General features: G+C 36.6%; 1 protein-coding gene across 1 annotated transcript in view; it reads left to right on the forward strand.

Annotated features, from left to right (window-relative positions):
- Positions 1-16,406, forward strand: part of LOC139708186 (uncharacterized) — a 125,149-nt gene that overhangs the window by 46,397 nt on the left and 62,346 nt on the right. The window contains exons 6-12 of the mRNA XM_071620160.1: positions 3,488-3,579; positions 3,948-4,016; positions 5,000-5,082; positions 5,990-6,099; positions 10,589-10,641; positions 11,748-11,811; positions 12,362-12,452. Of these exons, the coding sequence (XP_071476261.1) occupies positions 3,488-3,579; positions 3,948-4,016; positions 5,000-5,082; positions 5,990-6,099; positions 10,589-10,641; positions 11,748-11,811; positions 12,362-12,452 (562 nt within the window). The remainder of the gene's footprint in view (positions 1-3,487; positions 3,580-3,947; positions 4,017-4,999; positions 5,083-5,989; positions 6,100-10,588; positions 10,642-11,747; positions 11,812-12,361; positions 12,453-16,406) is intronic.

The following is a 16,406-nucleotide window of genomic DNA, read 5'->3' on the forward strand; positions in this document are numbered from 1 at the left end:
ATGGTTCACCCCTACATGCCGTGAGTCACACAACATCCAAAACATGAGTGACACGAGAAGTGCAAAAATTCCACAATTACCTCAACAATGTGATTTTTTGGCATTATGTATATGGTAACTCTGCACTAATAAACAATTTCTATTCTAATAAAACCTATTGCTTACATTGTAAAACTTCAACAAATGCTCAGTATGTATTTTTGCAGTATGAAGGATTTGTTTTACTTTATTTCTTCTATAATTTGCTGTATATACATTTTGTACACTATACACAATCCTTTCTAGGGTAAGAAAAGTCGACAGTCAACTTCGGATAGCTCGAATTCGTCGGGACTGAAGAAAATGGTTCGAGGTACGCGTACATACGTCGAATTTTCTTCGACTTATCCGACGTTTATCGATGTTCAACATGGTATCTGTTATAGTGCCTACCGATTGTTTGCATCCTTGGCAATTGGAATTGAATCGACTTTTATATGAATGAATTGAATGAAAATTGGAATTGAAATCAAAATATCAGAAATGAAGATTTTGGTGGCCCTATCGCGCCACCAAAAAAAGTCGGATGTTTGCCTTTACTTTTGAAAATGAACAGCGGTAACAATCGGCTCCGTAAGATACCAAAATGATTGTCGGATGTTTGCTCATACTTTTGGAAATGAAAAACGATAAGATTCAGCTCCGCATGATGCTAAAACTAATGTCAGATATTTGATTTTGCGTACGGAAATGAATAAGGATAACATTTGGCTCCGGAAGACGCTGAAATATATGTCGAATATTTGCTTTGACGTTCGGAAATGAAAAACAATATTCAACTCCGTATGATGGTTAGATAAGTGTCGGATGTTTCCTTATACTTTCGAAAGGAAATAGCAATAACATTCGGCTCCGGAAGATGCTAAAATAAATGTCAGATGATCGCTTTTATGTTCGGAAGTTGCAGTAATATTCTGCTCCATACGATGCTAAAATAACTGTCTGATGTTTGCTTTTAAATTTCGAAATGAATAACAGTAACATTCAGCTGCGTTCAATGGTAAAATTAATGTTTGATGTTTGCTTTGACGTTCGGAAATGAGTAACAATAACATTCAACTCCTTACAATGATAAAATAAATGCTGGATGTTTGCTTTTACGTTCGAAAGTAAATGGCAATAACATTCAGCTCCAGAAGATGCTAAAATACATCTCGAATGATTGCTTTTACATTTGGCATGTTTGGAAGTGAATAGCAGTAACATTCTGCCCCATATGATGCTAAAAAAAAATATTGGATATTTGCTATTACATTTCGAAATGAATAACAGAAACATTCAGCTACGTTTGATGGTAAAATAAACGTCTGATGTCAGCTTCGACGTTCAAAAATGAAAAACAGTAACATTCGGCTCCGTACGATAATAAAAAAAATTGTCAGATGATTCATTTCACTTTCGGAAGTGGACAGCAGTCACATTCGGCTCCGTACGATGATAAAATAAATGTCGTATGTTTGATATGAATAACGGTAATATTCTGCTTCGTACGATGCAAAAATAAATGACAGATTGTTGCTTTTACATTGGAAATGATTAACGGTATTAATCCGCTCAGTTAGATGCTGAAACAAATAGCTGATGTTTGCTTTCACGTTTGGAAATGGATAAATATAGCATTCAGCTCCGTAAGATGCTAAAATGAATGTTGGTTGTTTGCTTTTACATTTAAAAATGATTAACGGTAATATTCGGCTCCGTAAGGTGCTAACAGACTAATAAATGTTGGATGATTTCTTTTACAATAAGAAATGAATAACAGTGACTTTCGGCTCTTTACAATGCTAAAACAAATGTTGGATGCTAACAAATGTCTGCAAATGCTCCCACGTTTTCATTTCAAACGTAGGTTTTGACCTCCTAAATATATAGGCATCAGCTTTTATAATAATCTACAAGTATACGCCTATTTGCTAAATCTTAAAACACAGAATAAGATGATTGGATTTTCTATTCATTTGTTTTAGACATGGGCATCTGTATCACTTTGATAATGCTTAATATTCATTTTTCTATGTTTAGTAGGACCGGTTTAGTTTTTCTAATGTTTTTCTCCATTTTTTTTGTGTCGCCAGATTTTAATTTCGAGTAAATTCGACCATCAAAAATAGAAATCAGTGATACTGGTGGCCCGATAAAAGTTAGTGTGGAGCCCTGTCTATTCTTTTCTTTATTATGCTTGGCCTATACTTCCACTTCATATTCCACAATATTTTCATAATCGCATTGCTGAAAAAAAAAAAAAATCAGTGCTTGCGTTCTCGGGGAAGAATAAATGAAACATACTTTGTGAAAGGCAAAAAAAAAAAAAAAGTTGAAAAAAGGCACTACGCAGGAGATTGATGTTTGGACAGTGGACCATGATTAATGCCAAAGATATAACTGTGAACACCTACGCAGGTGCGCCATGACGGTTAAGAAATCTACGCGCACGGTATGACTATCATGATCAAGAATTAAAACACAGTGGTTGAAGAAAAGAAGATGATGGGGCAGAGCGTAGTGCTATCGTAAGCACTCCATTGGCAAGGGTGCTATGTGCGTACCATGTGCGTATGTAGGTAGGTGTTGGGGATTTTTCTTGTCAGCTGTGTACCGGGTATTTCTTTGGGCGCGCGATTGTTCTGATCAGGAATATTTACAGTCGAGTGTGAAAAGATTTGTGACATGTCTTCTTCACTGTCCACGCGCGCTTAATCGGAGATGCTGAGTGGTGTTTGCAATTTCGATTCGATCTACATGCTGGGAAAAACAATAAGTTAATTAAGATCGGGACAGTAGATTTCACTTCGAGGTAACCGAACTTCGAGTTATTTTCTTCGAGCTACGCGGATTTTAATACACGGAAACTCCATAGGAACAATCGGGACTTTCATTTTGCCCCCGAGGTAAGTGATATTCGGCTTATCCAACGTCGAGGTATCCGAAGTTGACTGTATTTAAAGTCTATACAAAATATGGTTTGTTTGCTTTCACATCGGCTTGAAGCTAGAAAGTGTTATGTTGTTGTTGTTGCTTGTTGTTGGTTCATTGTGGGAGAGGGTCTAATGCTGTGTCTTAATTCTGTGCTAAGAATGGCTCTCCTTTGCTGCACTCAAAGCAATTTTGATGGATTCTTTTCTTTTCAGAAATTTCATACTCCATGCGCTAGCCTCTTTTGTTTTTAATACAGATCTGTAGTAAAGTCTGACCTCAGTTATCACTTTTCTGGATTGTTCTAAACTCAAGACATGGACTGCATGCCACATGAATGTCTTTGCTTGTTCAGTACAAAAGGGTTTCTAAAAGTACAGAACACTTCATTGTTATTGTATGTTTTGCAGGTGTAACGCCATTAAGCCGTGCAAATTTGATTGGAGGCTGGGGGGTTGCACTTATGTCTGACAGCGACACCTCCCCAAATTTTTTTTTGCTGACATATACTGATTTTTGGTATTCTGTTTGCTAGATTTCTGGTATTGTGCTGGACAATTTTGTGAGAGGACGCACAAAGCATGTGTGGTTCAGTATCTCTGCTGACCTGAAGGTTGATGCTCAGAGGTAATGTTGAATATCAGCTTTTTTAGAGTGATTATATTATGACAGTCGGTTCTGAAATGTATCTGTCGAACTCATAGTTAGAAAGAACAATTGTTGGTTTTTTTAGGTTGGAGATACAGTATGTAAACAAAATGGCTTCCCTTAGATAAAACTATCTCAAGTTAAATGTAATGAAAATGTTAGGATACATGTGCTCAAAATTTAATAGGCCCTTTAATGTGATGTTTTGCTATGTATACATGTAGGTAGACCAGTACAGCAGCAACTTTGAAACTAATTCATTTTCTTTCTGTATATTTGAGTTTGATGACATTATTCTTTGTGTTTTTCACCAAAAATAAAACAGAATAAAATCTTTCTTTATGTAGAGATGTGAATGATCTTGGCTGTCACATCAAAGTTATTGAAGGTTGTCAACACTTGGACAAGGAAACCAGGTAAGTAATCCTTTTTTATGCATCGTTAGACCTTCACCATAGCTTTGCACAATTGTAGCAGTAATTCAACTTACTTCCTTTAAAAAACAAAAACAAAAAAATACTTACTGGGAGTTGTACTATAAGGACTCCCAAATGAAGATACTCATTATTATAACAAAAGACATGATCATCTTGATATTTCGTACCAGGTACTTCATGTAAAAAGGAAAAAAAATTATAAGCTGTGTGTGCGTGCATGTCTTTTTCTTTGCTGTAAGAGAGAGGAAGGAGGATGGTCTTCAGATCAGTTTCATGATGACCGATAAGGTGTTTGGTTTGTTTCTTTTATTTATTTTGTTTAGCAGGTGTGTCCATATTTGACACCTAGAAATGTGTACAAAGTATTAAAACAAAAAAGTGAAAAGGAACTACATGTAGTATCTGAAAAGAGCATTCATGGCATCAAGTTCTCTTAAAGTTTTACATAATATGTGCAAAATGCAGGCAAGAGTGCCTTTTGATTTCTTCCACAGAAATATATCTGTTAGAAATGAGTCATTGTACATTTTGATATATTGTTCATGAAGTGCACTGAACTATTATGATTTTGAACGATGGTGCCTTCACATTTTCTATTGTCGTAGTTCCTATCATATATGTACATGTACATTATGCAGATACAGAATATTACGTATATTTGGTTAGTTGTAAAGCTAAACGTTGTTTGTAGATTGCTCCCGTAGATTGCTCTCATTTTTGTTGAGTGTAAATGCATTAATTGTACTGTCGTATTTTTCTGTAAAAAGCTGAAACTACTGATGCTAGACTCCAGATCTGTACACACCAATGTTTGGCTGACAGGTGAGGTGATAAACTTATTACATTGTAAAATGTCAGGAATAGGTAATGTCTACATAAGATGACCAGACACTGTTGACAAAAATTGAATTACAGATTGGACTTAAATGAGCCTGTGCCATTTTGCATTGCCTTTGTTGTAGGGCATTTGGACTTTCATCCAGCATGAAAGATGGAATAGTTTTCAGCACATATGCAACTCTGGTGTCCTCAGTGCAAAAAGGAGGTAAGTCAAATCAGAGGATGCTTTGCCTTTCTTCATTGATCATATGGAAGTGAAGGTTTCTCACAAATCAGAACAGTTTTGTAAGATATCAGTAAAGCACTTTTACTCAAATTCTGTTTCTGGCCATGTGTAAAGGAAGCAATCAGCTGTTGACTGGCTTTTAGCTAGCTACATTCAAAGACAGCAGTGCCCAAAAGGCTTCAAGTTGAGGACCCTGTGAGTGGAACTCATTTCAGTCCACACATGATATGAGGGCTTGTGGCTTTTTGTTACATTTGTGCCACAAATGGGCATCATGCATCACCGACTTTTAAGGCCCCTAGTTGGCACGCGAACCCCTAAAGTGCTGTAAGTATGTTTGTGGGTGCAGTTTCCAGTTTGTTTACGTCAGAGGGACCCAAGTGGGGGCCAATTTACACATTTTCATCTTCTTCTTAAAACATGTGATAAAATTTCTCACCAAACTTTCAAGGTACAGTATTATTGCTAGGATGATTGAATAAGCACATTTGTGCACCATGCCCAAGGAGGCCCAGAGCCCAAAATTAGAGAAATTTTCAAAAATCTTCTGCAAACATCCAGAAATTCTTTGAGTACATTGTGAGTGTACTTTCAAGTTTGTTTATGGCAGATCCATGGGTGGGCTGGGATCAAAGCAGAGGCTAGTTTTTACATTTATTTATTTATTTTTTTTTTTTTTTTTGGAAAATGCATACAAATGGACCTGATGCCTTCTGGTGGCCCTCAAAGCCTACAAAGTTTGCTATGTTCTTCTCAATTTCTCATGTGAGAATTAGACCCACTTGGCATTTTGTTTTGTATTTTGACATGCTGATATTTCATGACTAGGTCTTTAAGAAAGAAAACTATCACACAGAGCAAAGTATTATGGTATGTGTCTTTGTAGTTGGTGGACGTCAGAGTCGCTTACAGCAGCTGATTGATTGGTGTGGTGGAGACAGATTTGATGGATGTCTGATCTTTGATGAATGCCACAAAGCCAAGCATTTCATACCTGTGAGTATTGCTTTATAGATTGAGTTTAACCTGACTTCAGAAGAGACCATATGCCCTTTGGAACTCTTTTCAGTGATTTACTATCAGCATATTATGTATCTGACATAGCATTCCTCAGAATGACATTGTGTCGACCTCATATGAAGATTCGTATCTCTGATTTGTCAAAATTATATCATGTGACATGGCAAATTTCTCCCTACCATTGCCTCAGGGTTTTAAATTTCTATAACTTGACCTAAGGTCAAATCAAAGAAAGTCAAAACCATCCGATAGAATACGTAACCTCTCCGCAACATTTGTGCACAATATACTTGTGGGCGGCGTCCGCAGCCTACACAATTCGCTTTTCTCTTAATCTCATTTCCTGTAAGGTTTAGTTCTACTTGTACTAGATCTAGAGTCTACTCCTAGAGGTATAGATAGCTTATTAGATGTAGTCAATTACAATGAGGTTTTTAAAACCAATATAGACTGCTCTGTATTCAGATAATGGTGGAAATTATCACTCCCTTGATGTTTTCATACTGCCCCTTCTATCACCTCTTGGCCAAGGCCTCAGAATGATGGAAGGGTCGGTATGAAAAGCACCTTGGGAGTGATAATTTCCACCACCATCCTTACAAGCAGTCAGTATTTATATACCAACTAATCACATATTCATAATAACAGCAAGCTGAGACATGGCCATCTTGATATTGCGAATTTGTTTCAAAGTTGATATTATACAAACTAAAATATAAAGGTAAAGATGGCTCTTAAGACACCTAGTTCCCATGGTTTGATTTTGCTCTTGTCAAAGTCGTCTCTTTAATTATACAGCAAGTGATCTTGCTACACCAACAAACACTCACACACTCGCACACACAATTTTCCCTTGGTTTAATCTCGGGAACTGTTTCGGCAAATGTGCTCAAAAATGATGTGCATCTATATACATGTAGAACTTGGCCATACAAATATATCTCAAGATAACTTGAAATCTACATGTTGTATTAAACCTTGGTCCTGAAAGGGAATTTCTCTAGAAAAAGTTCTGTAGGGATAGTTCTGGGCCATGGGATCAAAGGTCTTAGATCGAGTGAAAATGCTAAAATTTTACTCATTTTTCATACCTTGAAAATGCTCAAGGTTTCTTCATGAAACTCGGTACATATGCATGTACTGCCTGACAATGATTCTCTCAAGAATTTTAGAGTCAAAGGTAAAGGCTCAAAGGTCAGATCAAAATGTTAAAATAATACTATCTAATACTGAAATTAAACTTTTTTGCCATACCTTGGAGATTACTCAATGCATAAACTTAATCAAACTAGGTAATACATGCATTTCTGCACAATGATTCTGTTTGGAAAGATTTTGGCATGGGGTAAAAGGTCAAGTGAAAACGTTTAAATGTCTCAATTTTTTCTGTTATTTCGAAAATAGCTCTAAGCATTGTCATGAGAATCAATGTAACCAGTTAGTGATTATCCTTGAAGAATTGTGTGCCATGGGGTCAAAGGGCAAGGGTCAAAGGTCAGGTAAAAATGCTCAAATTCCCAAACTTGCTCTCTTAAACAATTTGGTCTGAATCCATCTAAATGAAAGCTAGTCAAGGAAAGTAATCCTCTACAGAGTCATGACAAACGTGGCATTTCAAGTTTTTGCCAATTACTTGAAATTGTATCTAGCATTGTCAAGATGTACTCTTGAAAGAAAGATATTATTCAGAGGGGTGAAGGTTCAGATGCGAGTTTCTTCACTTTGTCTCCCTCTACAAATGAAATTTGTTAAGATCACAACTGCTGATCTGTAAATTAACAAACATGTTGGGGAAAAAAAGGAACCAGTGGGACTCGAACCTGTCATCTACTGCTTTCTGGGCAGCGACACTACTACCAGGCTGTCCCTGGTTGGCGGCAGTGACACAATTAACATGGAACAAATACCCAAGCTCCGAAATTCTGACATTGTTATGTTAAGTAGTCCAAGGCGGACAAGGAATACCAAATGAAAGAAAGATATTATTCAGAGGGGTTGAGGTTCAGGTGCGAGTTTCTTCACTTTGTCTCCCTCTACAAATGAAATTTGTTGAGATTGCGACTGCTGATCTGTAAATGAACAAACATGTCAAAAAAAAAGGAACCAGTGGGACTCGAACCTGTCATCTACTACTTTCTGGGCAGCGACACTACCACTGGGCTGTCCCTGGTTGCCGACAGTGACACGATTAACATGGAACAAATACTCAAGCTCCGAAATTCTGACATTGTTATGTTAAGTAGTCCAAGGCGGACAAGGCATATTAAATGATAGAAATGTATTATTTAGAGGGGTTAAGGTTCAGGTGCGAGTTTCTTCACTTTGTCTCCCTCTACAAATGATGTACTCTTACTAGACCTACTGGGAGAACCCTGCAATATGGCGGAGGCATTCCAGTCGCCATAGCAACACATGAATTCAGGGCATAACAGTCTTTGCTTATAACCTTGTAGCATTTTTTAGGACAACCTTATTCTCTATTCCATAGTGAAGAAACTCGCACCTGAACCTTCACCCCTCTGAATAATATCTTTCTTTTAACCTTATTCCTATCGTTTTACTCTCAGTACAGGTTTAAGTAATTCAAGATGAAATCTCTTTGCGTTTCAGTTTATGCCTCCACTACGGACTGTTGCCATAGGCCTTATGTTTTCAGGTTGTCTGTTCATCCTTTTATCTGTAATTGATTTTGTGGATAGCATAACTTAAACGCAGAGGTATCCAAATGCAACTAGGCGTATGTATGAGTGGATGAAGCTATGCCTATCAACTTTCGGGTGTACACACTCAAGGTCAAAGGTCAAATTCAAGTTCTTAAATTGTCAATATTTCCCCATGTCTCTGTAATGCCTGAATTTATTTTCATTAAACTTTAATAGTGTATACATGTATTACCATGTAGAGATTCACGAGGAAATGTTTTGGGTCATGGGATCAAAAATCATAGATAAAAAGGTCAAGGAAAAATGCTAAAATTTCACTTTTTCCATATCTCAGAAATGGCTCAAGTTATCTTCATGAAACTTTATAGTTTATATATAATGCTTGTACTGTTTTGGATCAAAAGTCAAGGGTCTAAGGTTAGGCAAAAAATTCTAATATTCTTGTTGCTTCATGATGAAATTACATTTTTTGTTTTATCCATACCTTGAAAATTACTCAAGTGCATTAAGTTTTGTTATCTATTTATGTTTTTTATTGATTTTCAAGATTCATAACATCTTAGCATAACAATAAAAATATCACAAGCGGAAAAAAAAATCCAAAGGAAAATAAAAAAACCAAAGGAAAAAAAACCCAAAGGAAAAAAAAAAAGAAGGGGAGAAACGAATTTAAGCTACTATATATGCCATATATTTAGCAAGTCTAATTTTTCGTGAATCAGGACTTCTCGACGATTTTGCGAGTGGTTAAATTCATGATCTTGGAGCACATTACTAAATGGAGAAATATTTACATGAGCATCACATTCATGTTATGATCAGAGTCAATATTTTTGTGTGTCTTTGAATTTGTGAATAGCACCTGACTTGCCATAAAAATAAGAGATATGAAACTCATCACGTAGATGAGTTTGTAGGTAATATGCCTGGGAGATATTGGTCACCCATGATCGACAACGAAAACAATGTGATATAGCGACTTGAAGTTATATTGAGATGATGTTTGTGAAGTCGAATTCTTTTTCGTACCTTCATAATTTAGATCAAATATGTTTCTATCATGCAAACCATTTGGAGATCTTGTGCATGTGTCTGCATGTGCGAGTAGGCCTAAGTCGATTAACAGCCTGAGGCTTTCTGAGTATACACTGTATTTACCAAGTGGTCCTTGACACATTGAAACATGACAATAAAGTGTTTTAAAGATCATCTTGACTTTGATATTGGCTTTTTCAAATATAAACTTTGACCCTTATTTGCATAACCAAGATTGCTATGTCTAATCTTGTTGTCATTAGATAACATGATCAGTTGGGAGAGCTCCTACAGCTACAAGACTGTAAAATTTTCCAGCAGTAAAAGCAATGAAGAGTGCAATACAAAACAAAGGAAAATAGCGTGTGTGTGTGTGTTTACATGACAATGTGATTTATACCTGAACGAAAGTGGCATTACCTCAATTGAAGAAAACAATTAAAAGAAGAACTATTTTTGTTTTGCATCTTGTGGGCTTCAAAACTTTACCGTCCAAACGTATGGCTCCGGCGAAAGAGACTGCGCCTTTAACCATGTAGTAGTTGTAGCAATAGGTGTCCTCGAACCAAGAGTGTGGAACATAAGCTTATACGTGAATGAGAAATCATGATAATCGTCCGTGATCGACACATCTTCCAAGGGGACAGTTAGAGGTTTTGTTAAAGAGAAGAAAATCATGCAATGCTATGAAACTGCTTGTAAATGCGCAGTCTAACAAATATACATGACAAGATTGTTAATGATTTCAAAACACTTGTATTTCATAGGGGAAAGAGAAAAACAGCACCAAAGTAGCAATGGCAGTGACATCTATACAAAGGTAATTGTTTTAACCATTGTTTGGATTGCAAGTCATATATTATGCTGTTACTCTTTTTCAAGTTCAACCTTTAGATGGCAAAACAAATTATGTTGATAGGTTTGGAAAATTGAAATAAGCACAAATTTCAATATGTTTTAGTGTAATCTAACACTTTATCAAATCTTGAAATCAGAATACACCCAGTTCCTGAGCTACGATACCTTCACCCAATGGGAATGCCAGAATTTTGTTTGCAAAGCAAATGTGAGCAGCAATATGCTAGCCCCCCTTCTGGACACTAGTCCGTCATAAATTTGCCAAAACAACACATACATGTATACATGCAGTACGTTGATTTACCATATCGTCCATGGGGTGACATGATCGTGTATCTCACATTTTGGTGAAAATTAGTTCTTTTATAAATTATGACATAATCATTTAAGTAATGTCCTGTCCAAATCCTCTCTGTCTTACCCCAAAAATGAAGCCACCGTGATATGTCAAATGAAAGGTGATCCCATTTTATTTCATGCGGTAAAACAACATACAATTTGATTTTATTCCAAAAATAAAGGCCTAGTGAAAATCAATTTGCAGTCAGGAATTATTGATAATGTTGGTCCTTTTAAGGCAAGATATAAAATGTCAAAGCAAAACACAAAATGAGCTATACTTTTGCAAAATTTTAAACTCAATCTACTGGAAAAGAAGCACCAAATAGATACATTGTTTTATCATCTCACAGCCAAGTTGTATAGTGTAATATAATGAAAGGCTTGCACAGAAATAGTGATGTCCTTAGGTATTCACTTTGCCAAGCAAAATGGACTCTTTCCAGCAATGAAAGATTGCATACTACGTGTATCATGTTAATGGCATATTGAACTGCTACTTCCTTGTTCACACTATAATTTCATGCATGTGACTTTCTCTTGGAAAATTAGATAAATATTACATAGTTCTCATGCATAATCAAACATTATGTGCTTATTCAGATGCGTGTGCAGGACTACTCTAACACACCTAAGCAGTATAAAATTGAATCTCTTTTTTCATATCAAAGCATACATGAAGCATCAGTACAATGTATCTATGATTGTACATCATTCTTATCTTGGTAGAATGCTGCCACTTGCAAGGGTGGTTTATTGCAGTGCAACTGGAGTGACTGATGTGAAAAATATGGTAAGACAGGCATGATATTGTATCTTGATTGACAATTAGGTGCATGCAAAGTAGTTGTAAGCTTTTAAAGTTAATCTAGTCAGTCAGCTTTGATTCTTACATTATTTTATGTATATTGTGACAGGTATATTTTGACTCGAAAGAGATCACAACATTAATGTAAGCTGAGAGAGAGAGGTCAGAGAGAATAGGGAGAGTATGCCATTGTATTGACAAAGCAGCTCAAGGAATCCTTGCCAGAACTCAGAATGTAGTCCAGCTTTTTATGTGTGCATTCTAACTCCTCAATCTGTTACATGTTGTCTTATGAGCTACAATTATGTGTAATCAGTAGTGAGTGACTAACGTTCTCATATACAACCAAAATTTTTGTTTTTGTCATCTTTTTGATGTGCTACATTGTTCGACAAATCTTGCTCATAAATAGATGATATTGGTGTTTAATGCAGCTTCTTCCATATCATAGTGTTGTGTGATACGAGAGTGCCATGAAGAAAAGCATTGTGGAATATCAGTTTATACCGCTGTATCTTTGACTTCTGCTTTGTAGGCCTTTATGGAGAGACTAGGCCTGTGGGGTGATGGTGCAACCTTCAGGACATTTGAGCACTTCCTGGACACAATCACCAAGCGAGGTCTAGGTATGGTGTGAGATGTTATTAGTTATTTAGATATTGCAAATATTACAAAGTTTTACTCTTATATTTTGTCAATTTAAAGGTGCTCTATAATTAGTGTTTAAACTTTAAGGCAGGTGCATACTGAAATAAAAAAAAAACATTATTTTTTTTTTTTTACTTCTTGAGTGGATTCTTTTCTTCAGTGAAAAGAGAGTGGACAAAGTTGTGCCTATTAACTTTTGGGTGCACATGCTCAAGGTCAAAGGTCATGGTCAAATTTTCAAAATTTTACTATATTTCCACCATACATATGCAAAGCCTGAACGGATTTTCTTAAAACTTGGTGTATACATATGTTTTTATACCAGATAAAGGTTCTCTAGGGAAAATTTTGGGCCGTGGGGTCAAAGGTCAAGTAAAATTAAAAACTTGCACTTTTTTCCCATATCTCTAAAGTGGTTGAAAATATCTTCATGAAACTTAGTACAGGAGCATGTACTGCCTGACTGATTCTATTTGGGACTTTTTGGGTCATGTAGTCATGTGTAGGTCAATTTCTCAAAATTTCACTCCTCCCCCCCCCCCCCTCACATCTATGCCTGAAGATGTTCTCCAGCTTTTTTCTTCTTTTTTTTTTTTGGGGGGGGGGGGGGGGAGGGGGGCATGAGGTCAAAGGTTAAGTAAAAATGCTAAGATTACCCTTTTTCCATCATATCTCAGAATTGGCTCAAGATATCATCATGAAGCTTTAACCCTAATCAGGCTGGGCTTTTTTGGCTATGCTATATCTGGGGGGGCGGATTCCGCCCCCCCTTCAGATCTCACCTATGGAACGCGTGATCGCGCAGAAAATCGGCACACGCGACGCCCGCGACGTATACTATCAAAATCTTTGGTTGCTTTCTCCGAAAAATTTTTCTTATATCTTATATTAATTAATTATTGTAATTTATGCATAAAATCAGTTTTTGGCTCTAAATCACTTATTAATGCTCTAATTAAGCTAATTTCTTTTTAAAAATGTTTCTTGTATCATTCTCCTGAGACATAGGATAAAAAAAAAATCTGTATCGAAATTAATTTCTTATGTATTTGATTGTTTTTTTGAATTTCTTATGTATTTCTTTGTTTTTCGACCTTTTGTTTTTGTTTGTTTTTTGACCTTTTGTTTTTGTTTGTTCTTTGGCCAAAATTTGTCACAGACATTTTTCGACGCTTTATTATGCTAAAATAAATTAATTTCGTCCATTCTAAGTCAAGATATGAATTTTTATGTGAATTAATTGAAAAAACACAATTTGCATTGGATTTGTACACAAAATCACGTTTTGGAGCAATTTTGGGGTTGACAAATTTTTTTCGAACGGGCGTCACGTCAAAACGGTACGCGCGGGCGCAACAATTTTGGTCTCAAGAGTTGCGCGATACTTGAAAGAAAAAAGTCATGAAACATCGCGGCAGGAGCTTATCGCGCTGCGAAGATATTGCGCGAAACGTCGAGGGGGGGCGGATTCTGCCCCCCCCCCCCCCCAGCCTGATTAGGGTTAAAGTAGTACATATACATGTTTTGGTGTGCTCATTTTTGTGCTAGCAGCGCCCCCATGGTACAGAAGTCATCGCAAGACAATGTAGTCGGGAATATCGCAGGGATGCCCTGATTGGGTGGTGTCATACATGAATCTCATGATGTACACTCAAACCCTTTTTTTTTCAAAAAAATAATCTTGTCAAAATTGCTCTGATAGGGTATGAAAATATTCAGAAAGGAAGGTCCTTGTGCATTTTTTTCATTTTTTAAAATTTCCCTTGCACAGCCCATCCATATGTGAATGCAAGTGTGGAAAATCCCATCCTTAATGTTTACGGGCTCCGTACGTGTGTGTGTCCGTGTGTCCGTCCGTCTGTCCGTCCGTCCGTCCGTGTGTCCGTGTGTCCGTGTGTCCGTGTGTGCGTCCGTGTGTGATCAAAATCTTCAATTTGCTACTTCTCTGTCATTTATGAGCCAATTTTGATTCTGTTTGCTTTATATGATAGCACTACATGGGAGCTTTGAAACTTCTACACAGAATTTCAGTCGTGACCTTTGACCTTGACCTTTGACCTATATTGTACATTTTGCTACAAAATGCTACTCCTTCGCCATTTCTAACCCGATTTCGATTCCGTTTGCTTTATGTGATGGCGCTAGGTGAGGGCTTCAAAACTTCTACACAGAATTTTGACCTTTGACTTCTTTGACCTTTGACCTTGATTTTTTGACCTATATTGTACATTTTGCTACAAAATGCTACTCCTTCGCCATTTCTAACCCGATTTCGATTCCGTTTGCTTTATGTGATGGCACTAGGTGAGGGCTTCAAAACTTCTACACAGAATTTTGACCTTTGACTTCTTTGACCTTTGACCTTGATTTTTGACCTATATTGTACATTTTGCTACGAAATGCTACTCCTTCGCCATTTTTAACCCGATTTCGATTCCGTTTGCTTTATATGATGGCACTAGTTGAGGGCTTCAAAACTTCTACACAGAATTTTGACCTTTGACTTCTTTGACCTTTGACCTTGATTTTTGACCTATATTGTGCATTTTGCTACAGAATGCTACTCCTTCGCCATTTCTAACCCGATTTCGATTCCGTTTGCTTTATGTGATAGCACTAGGTGAGGGCTTCAAAACTTCTACACAGAATTTTGACCTTTGTCTTCTTTGACCTTTGACCTTGATTTTTGACCTATATTGTACATTGGCTACAAAATGCTACTCCTTCGCCATTTCTAACCCAATTTCGATTCCATTTGCTTTATGTGATGGCACTAGGTGAGGGCTTCAAAACTTCTACACAGAATTTTGACCTTTGACTTGTTTTTGTTTCCCTTTCTTGCTGCCACTGCAGAAAGTGATACTGGAGGAAGAAAAGTGAGGAAAGGGGAGTTTTGACATCAGTCTGTCCTCCAAAGGAAAAAAAAAAAAGATCTTGACATGATAGCGTTGATTGTAGTTTGCATTTGTCGGTTGTTGGTAGTGGATGGTTGCCATGGTAACAGCATATTTTGAATAAAAAATCATACAAAAATATTGTGGATTCAGCTGACTCCCTCAGTCTGAGCATTTGGCTTGAAATTTGGCACATGTGACCGCTATGGTATGTAGATATGCAAACTTAATCAGTCATCATTGTTGAACAATGCATTGCCATGGTAGCAGCATATTTTGAATGAAAAATCATACAAAAAACAGTGGATTTAACACTCCCTGAGTCTTTGAGCATTTGGCTTGCAATTTGGCACATGTGACTGCCATAGAACATACATGTGTAAATTTATTCTTATGTCATTGTTGAACAATGCATTGCCATGGTAACAGCATATTTTGAATGAAAATCATACAAAAATACTGTGAATTTAGTTAACTCTCCCTCAGTCTTTGAACATTTGGCTTGAAGTTTGGGACATGTGACAGCTATGATATATAGTTGCGCAAACTTCATTTCTTGTTAATGTCAGACATTGTGTTGCCATGGTTATAGCATATTTTAGTAGCAATCATAGAAATTGCCCATTTATTTATCTTACTCACTCAGGTTTTGAGCACTTGACTTAAGATGTGGCACATGTGACTATCAGTGAGCAAAATATACATTTATTCATTGTTGAACAATACTTTGCCATGCTAACAACATCTTTTTTCAATAATTTCAGTATTTCCTGGTTGAGCTAACTCCCTTAGTGTAAGGTGGGGGTATTAATCACATTGAGTGATAGTTCTAGTTTGAATGAAAATCATTCAAAAATTTTGGTTCCACTAACTCTATCAGTTTTCGAGCATTTGGCTTCAAATTTGGCACATGTGACCACCGTATTACCTAGATGTGCAAAATTTATCTTTCGTCGTTGTTGAAAAATGTGTTGCCATGGTAAAAGCATATTTTGAATGAAAATTATGCGATAATATGAATTCAGCCAACTCCCTCAA

The sequence above is a fragment of the Diadema antillarum genome, unplaced genomic scaffold, assembly GCF_040938485.1.
Source record: "Diadema antillarum isolate AM-2024a unplaced genomic scaffold, OU_Dant_1.0 seq00001317_RagTag, whole genome shotgun sequence".
NCBI lineage: Eukaryota > Metazoa > Echinodermata > Echinoidea > Diadematoida > Diadematidae > Diadema > Diadema antillarum.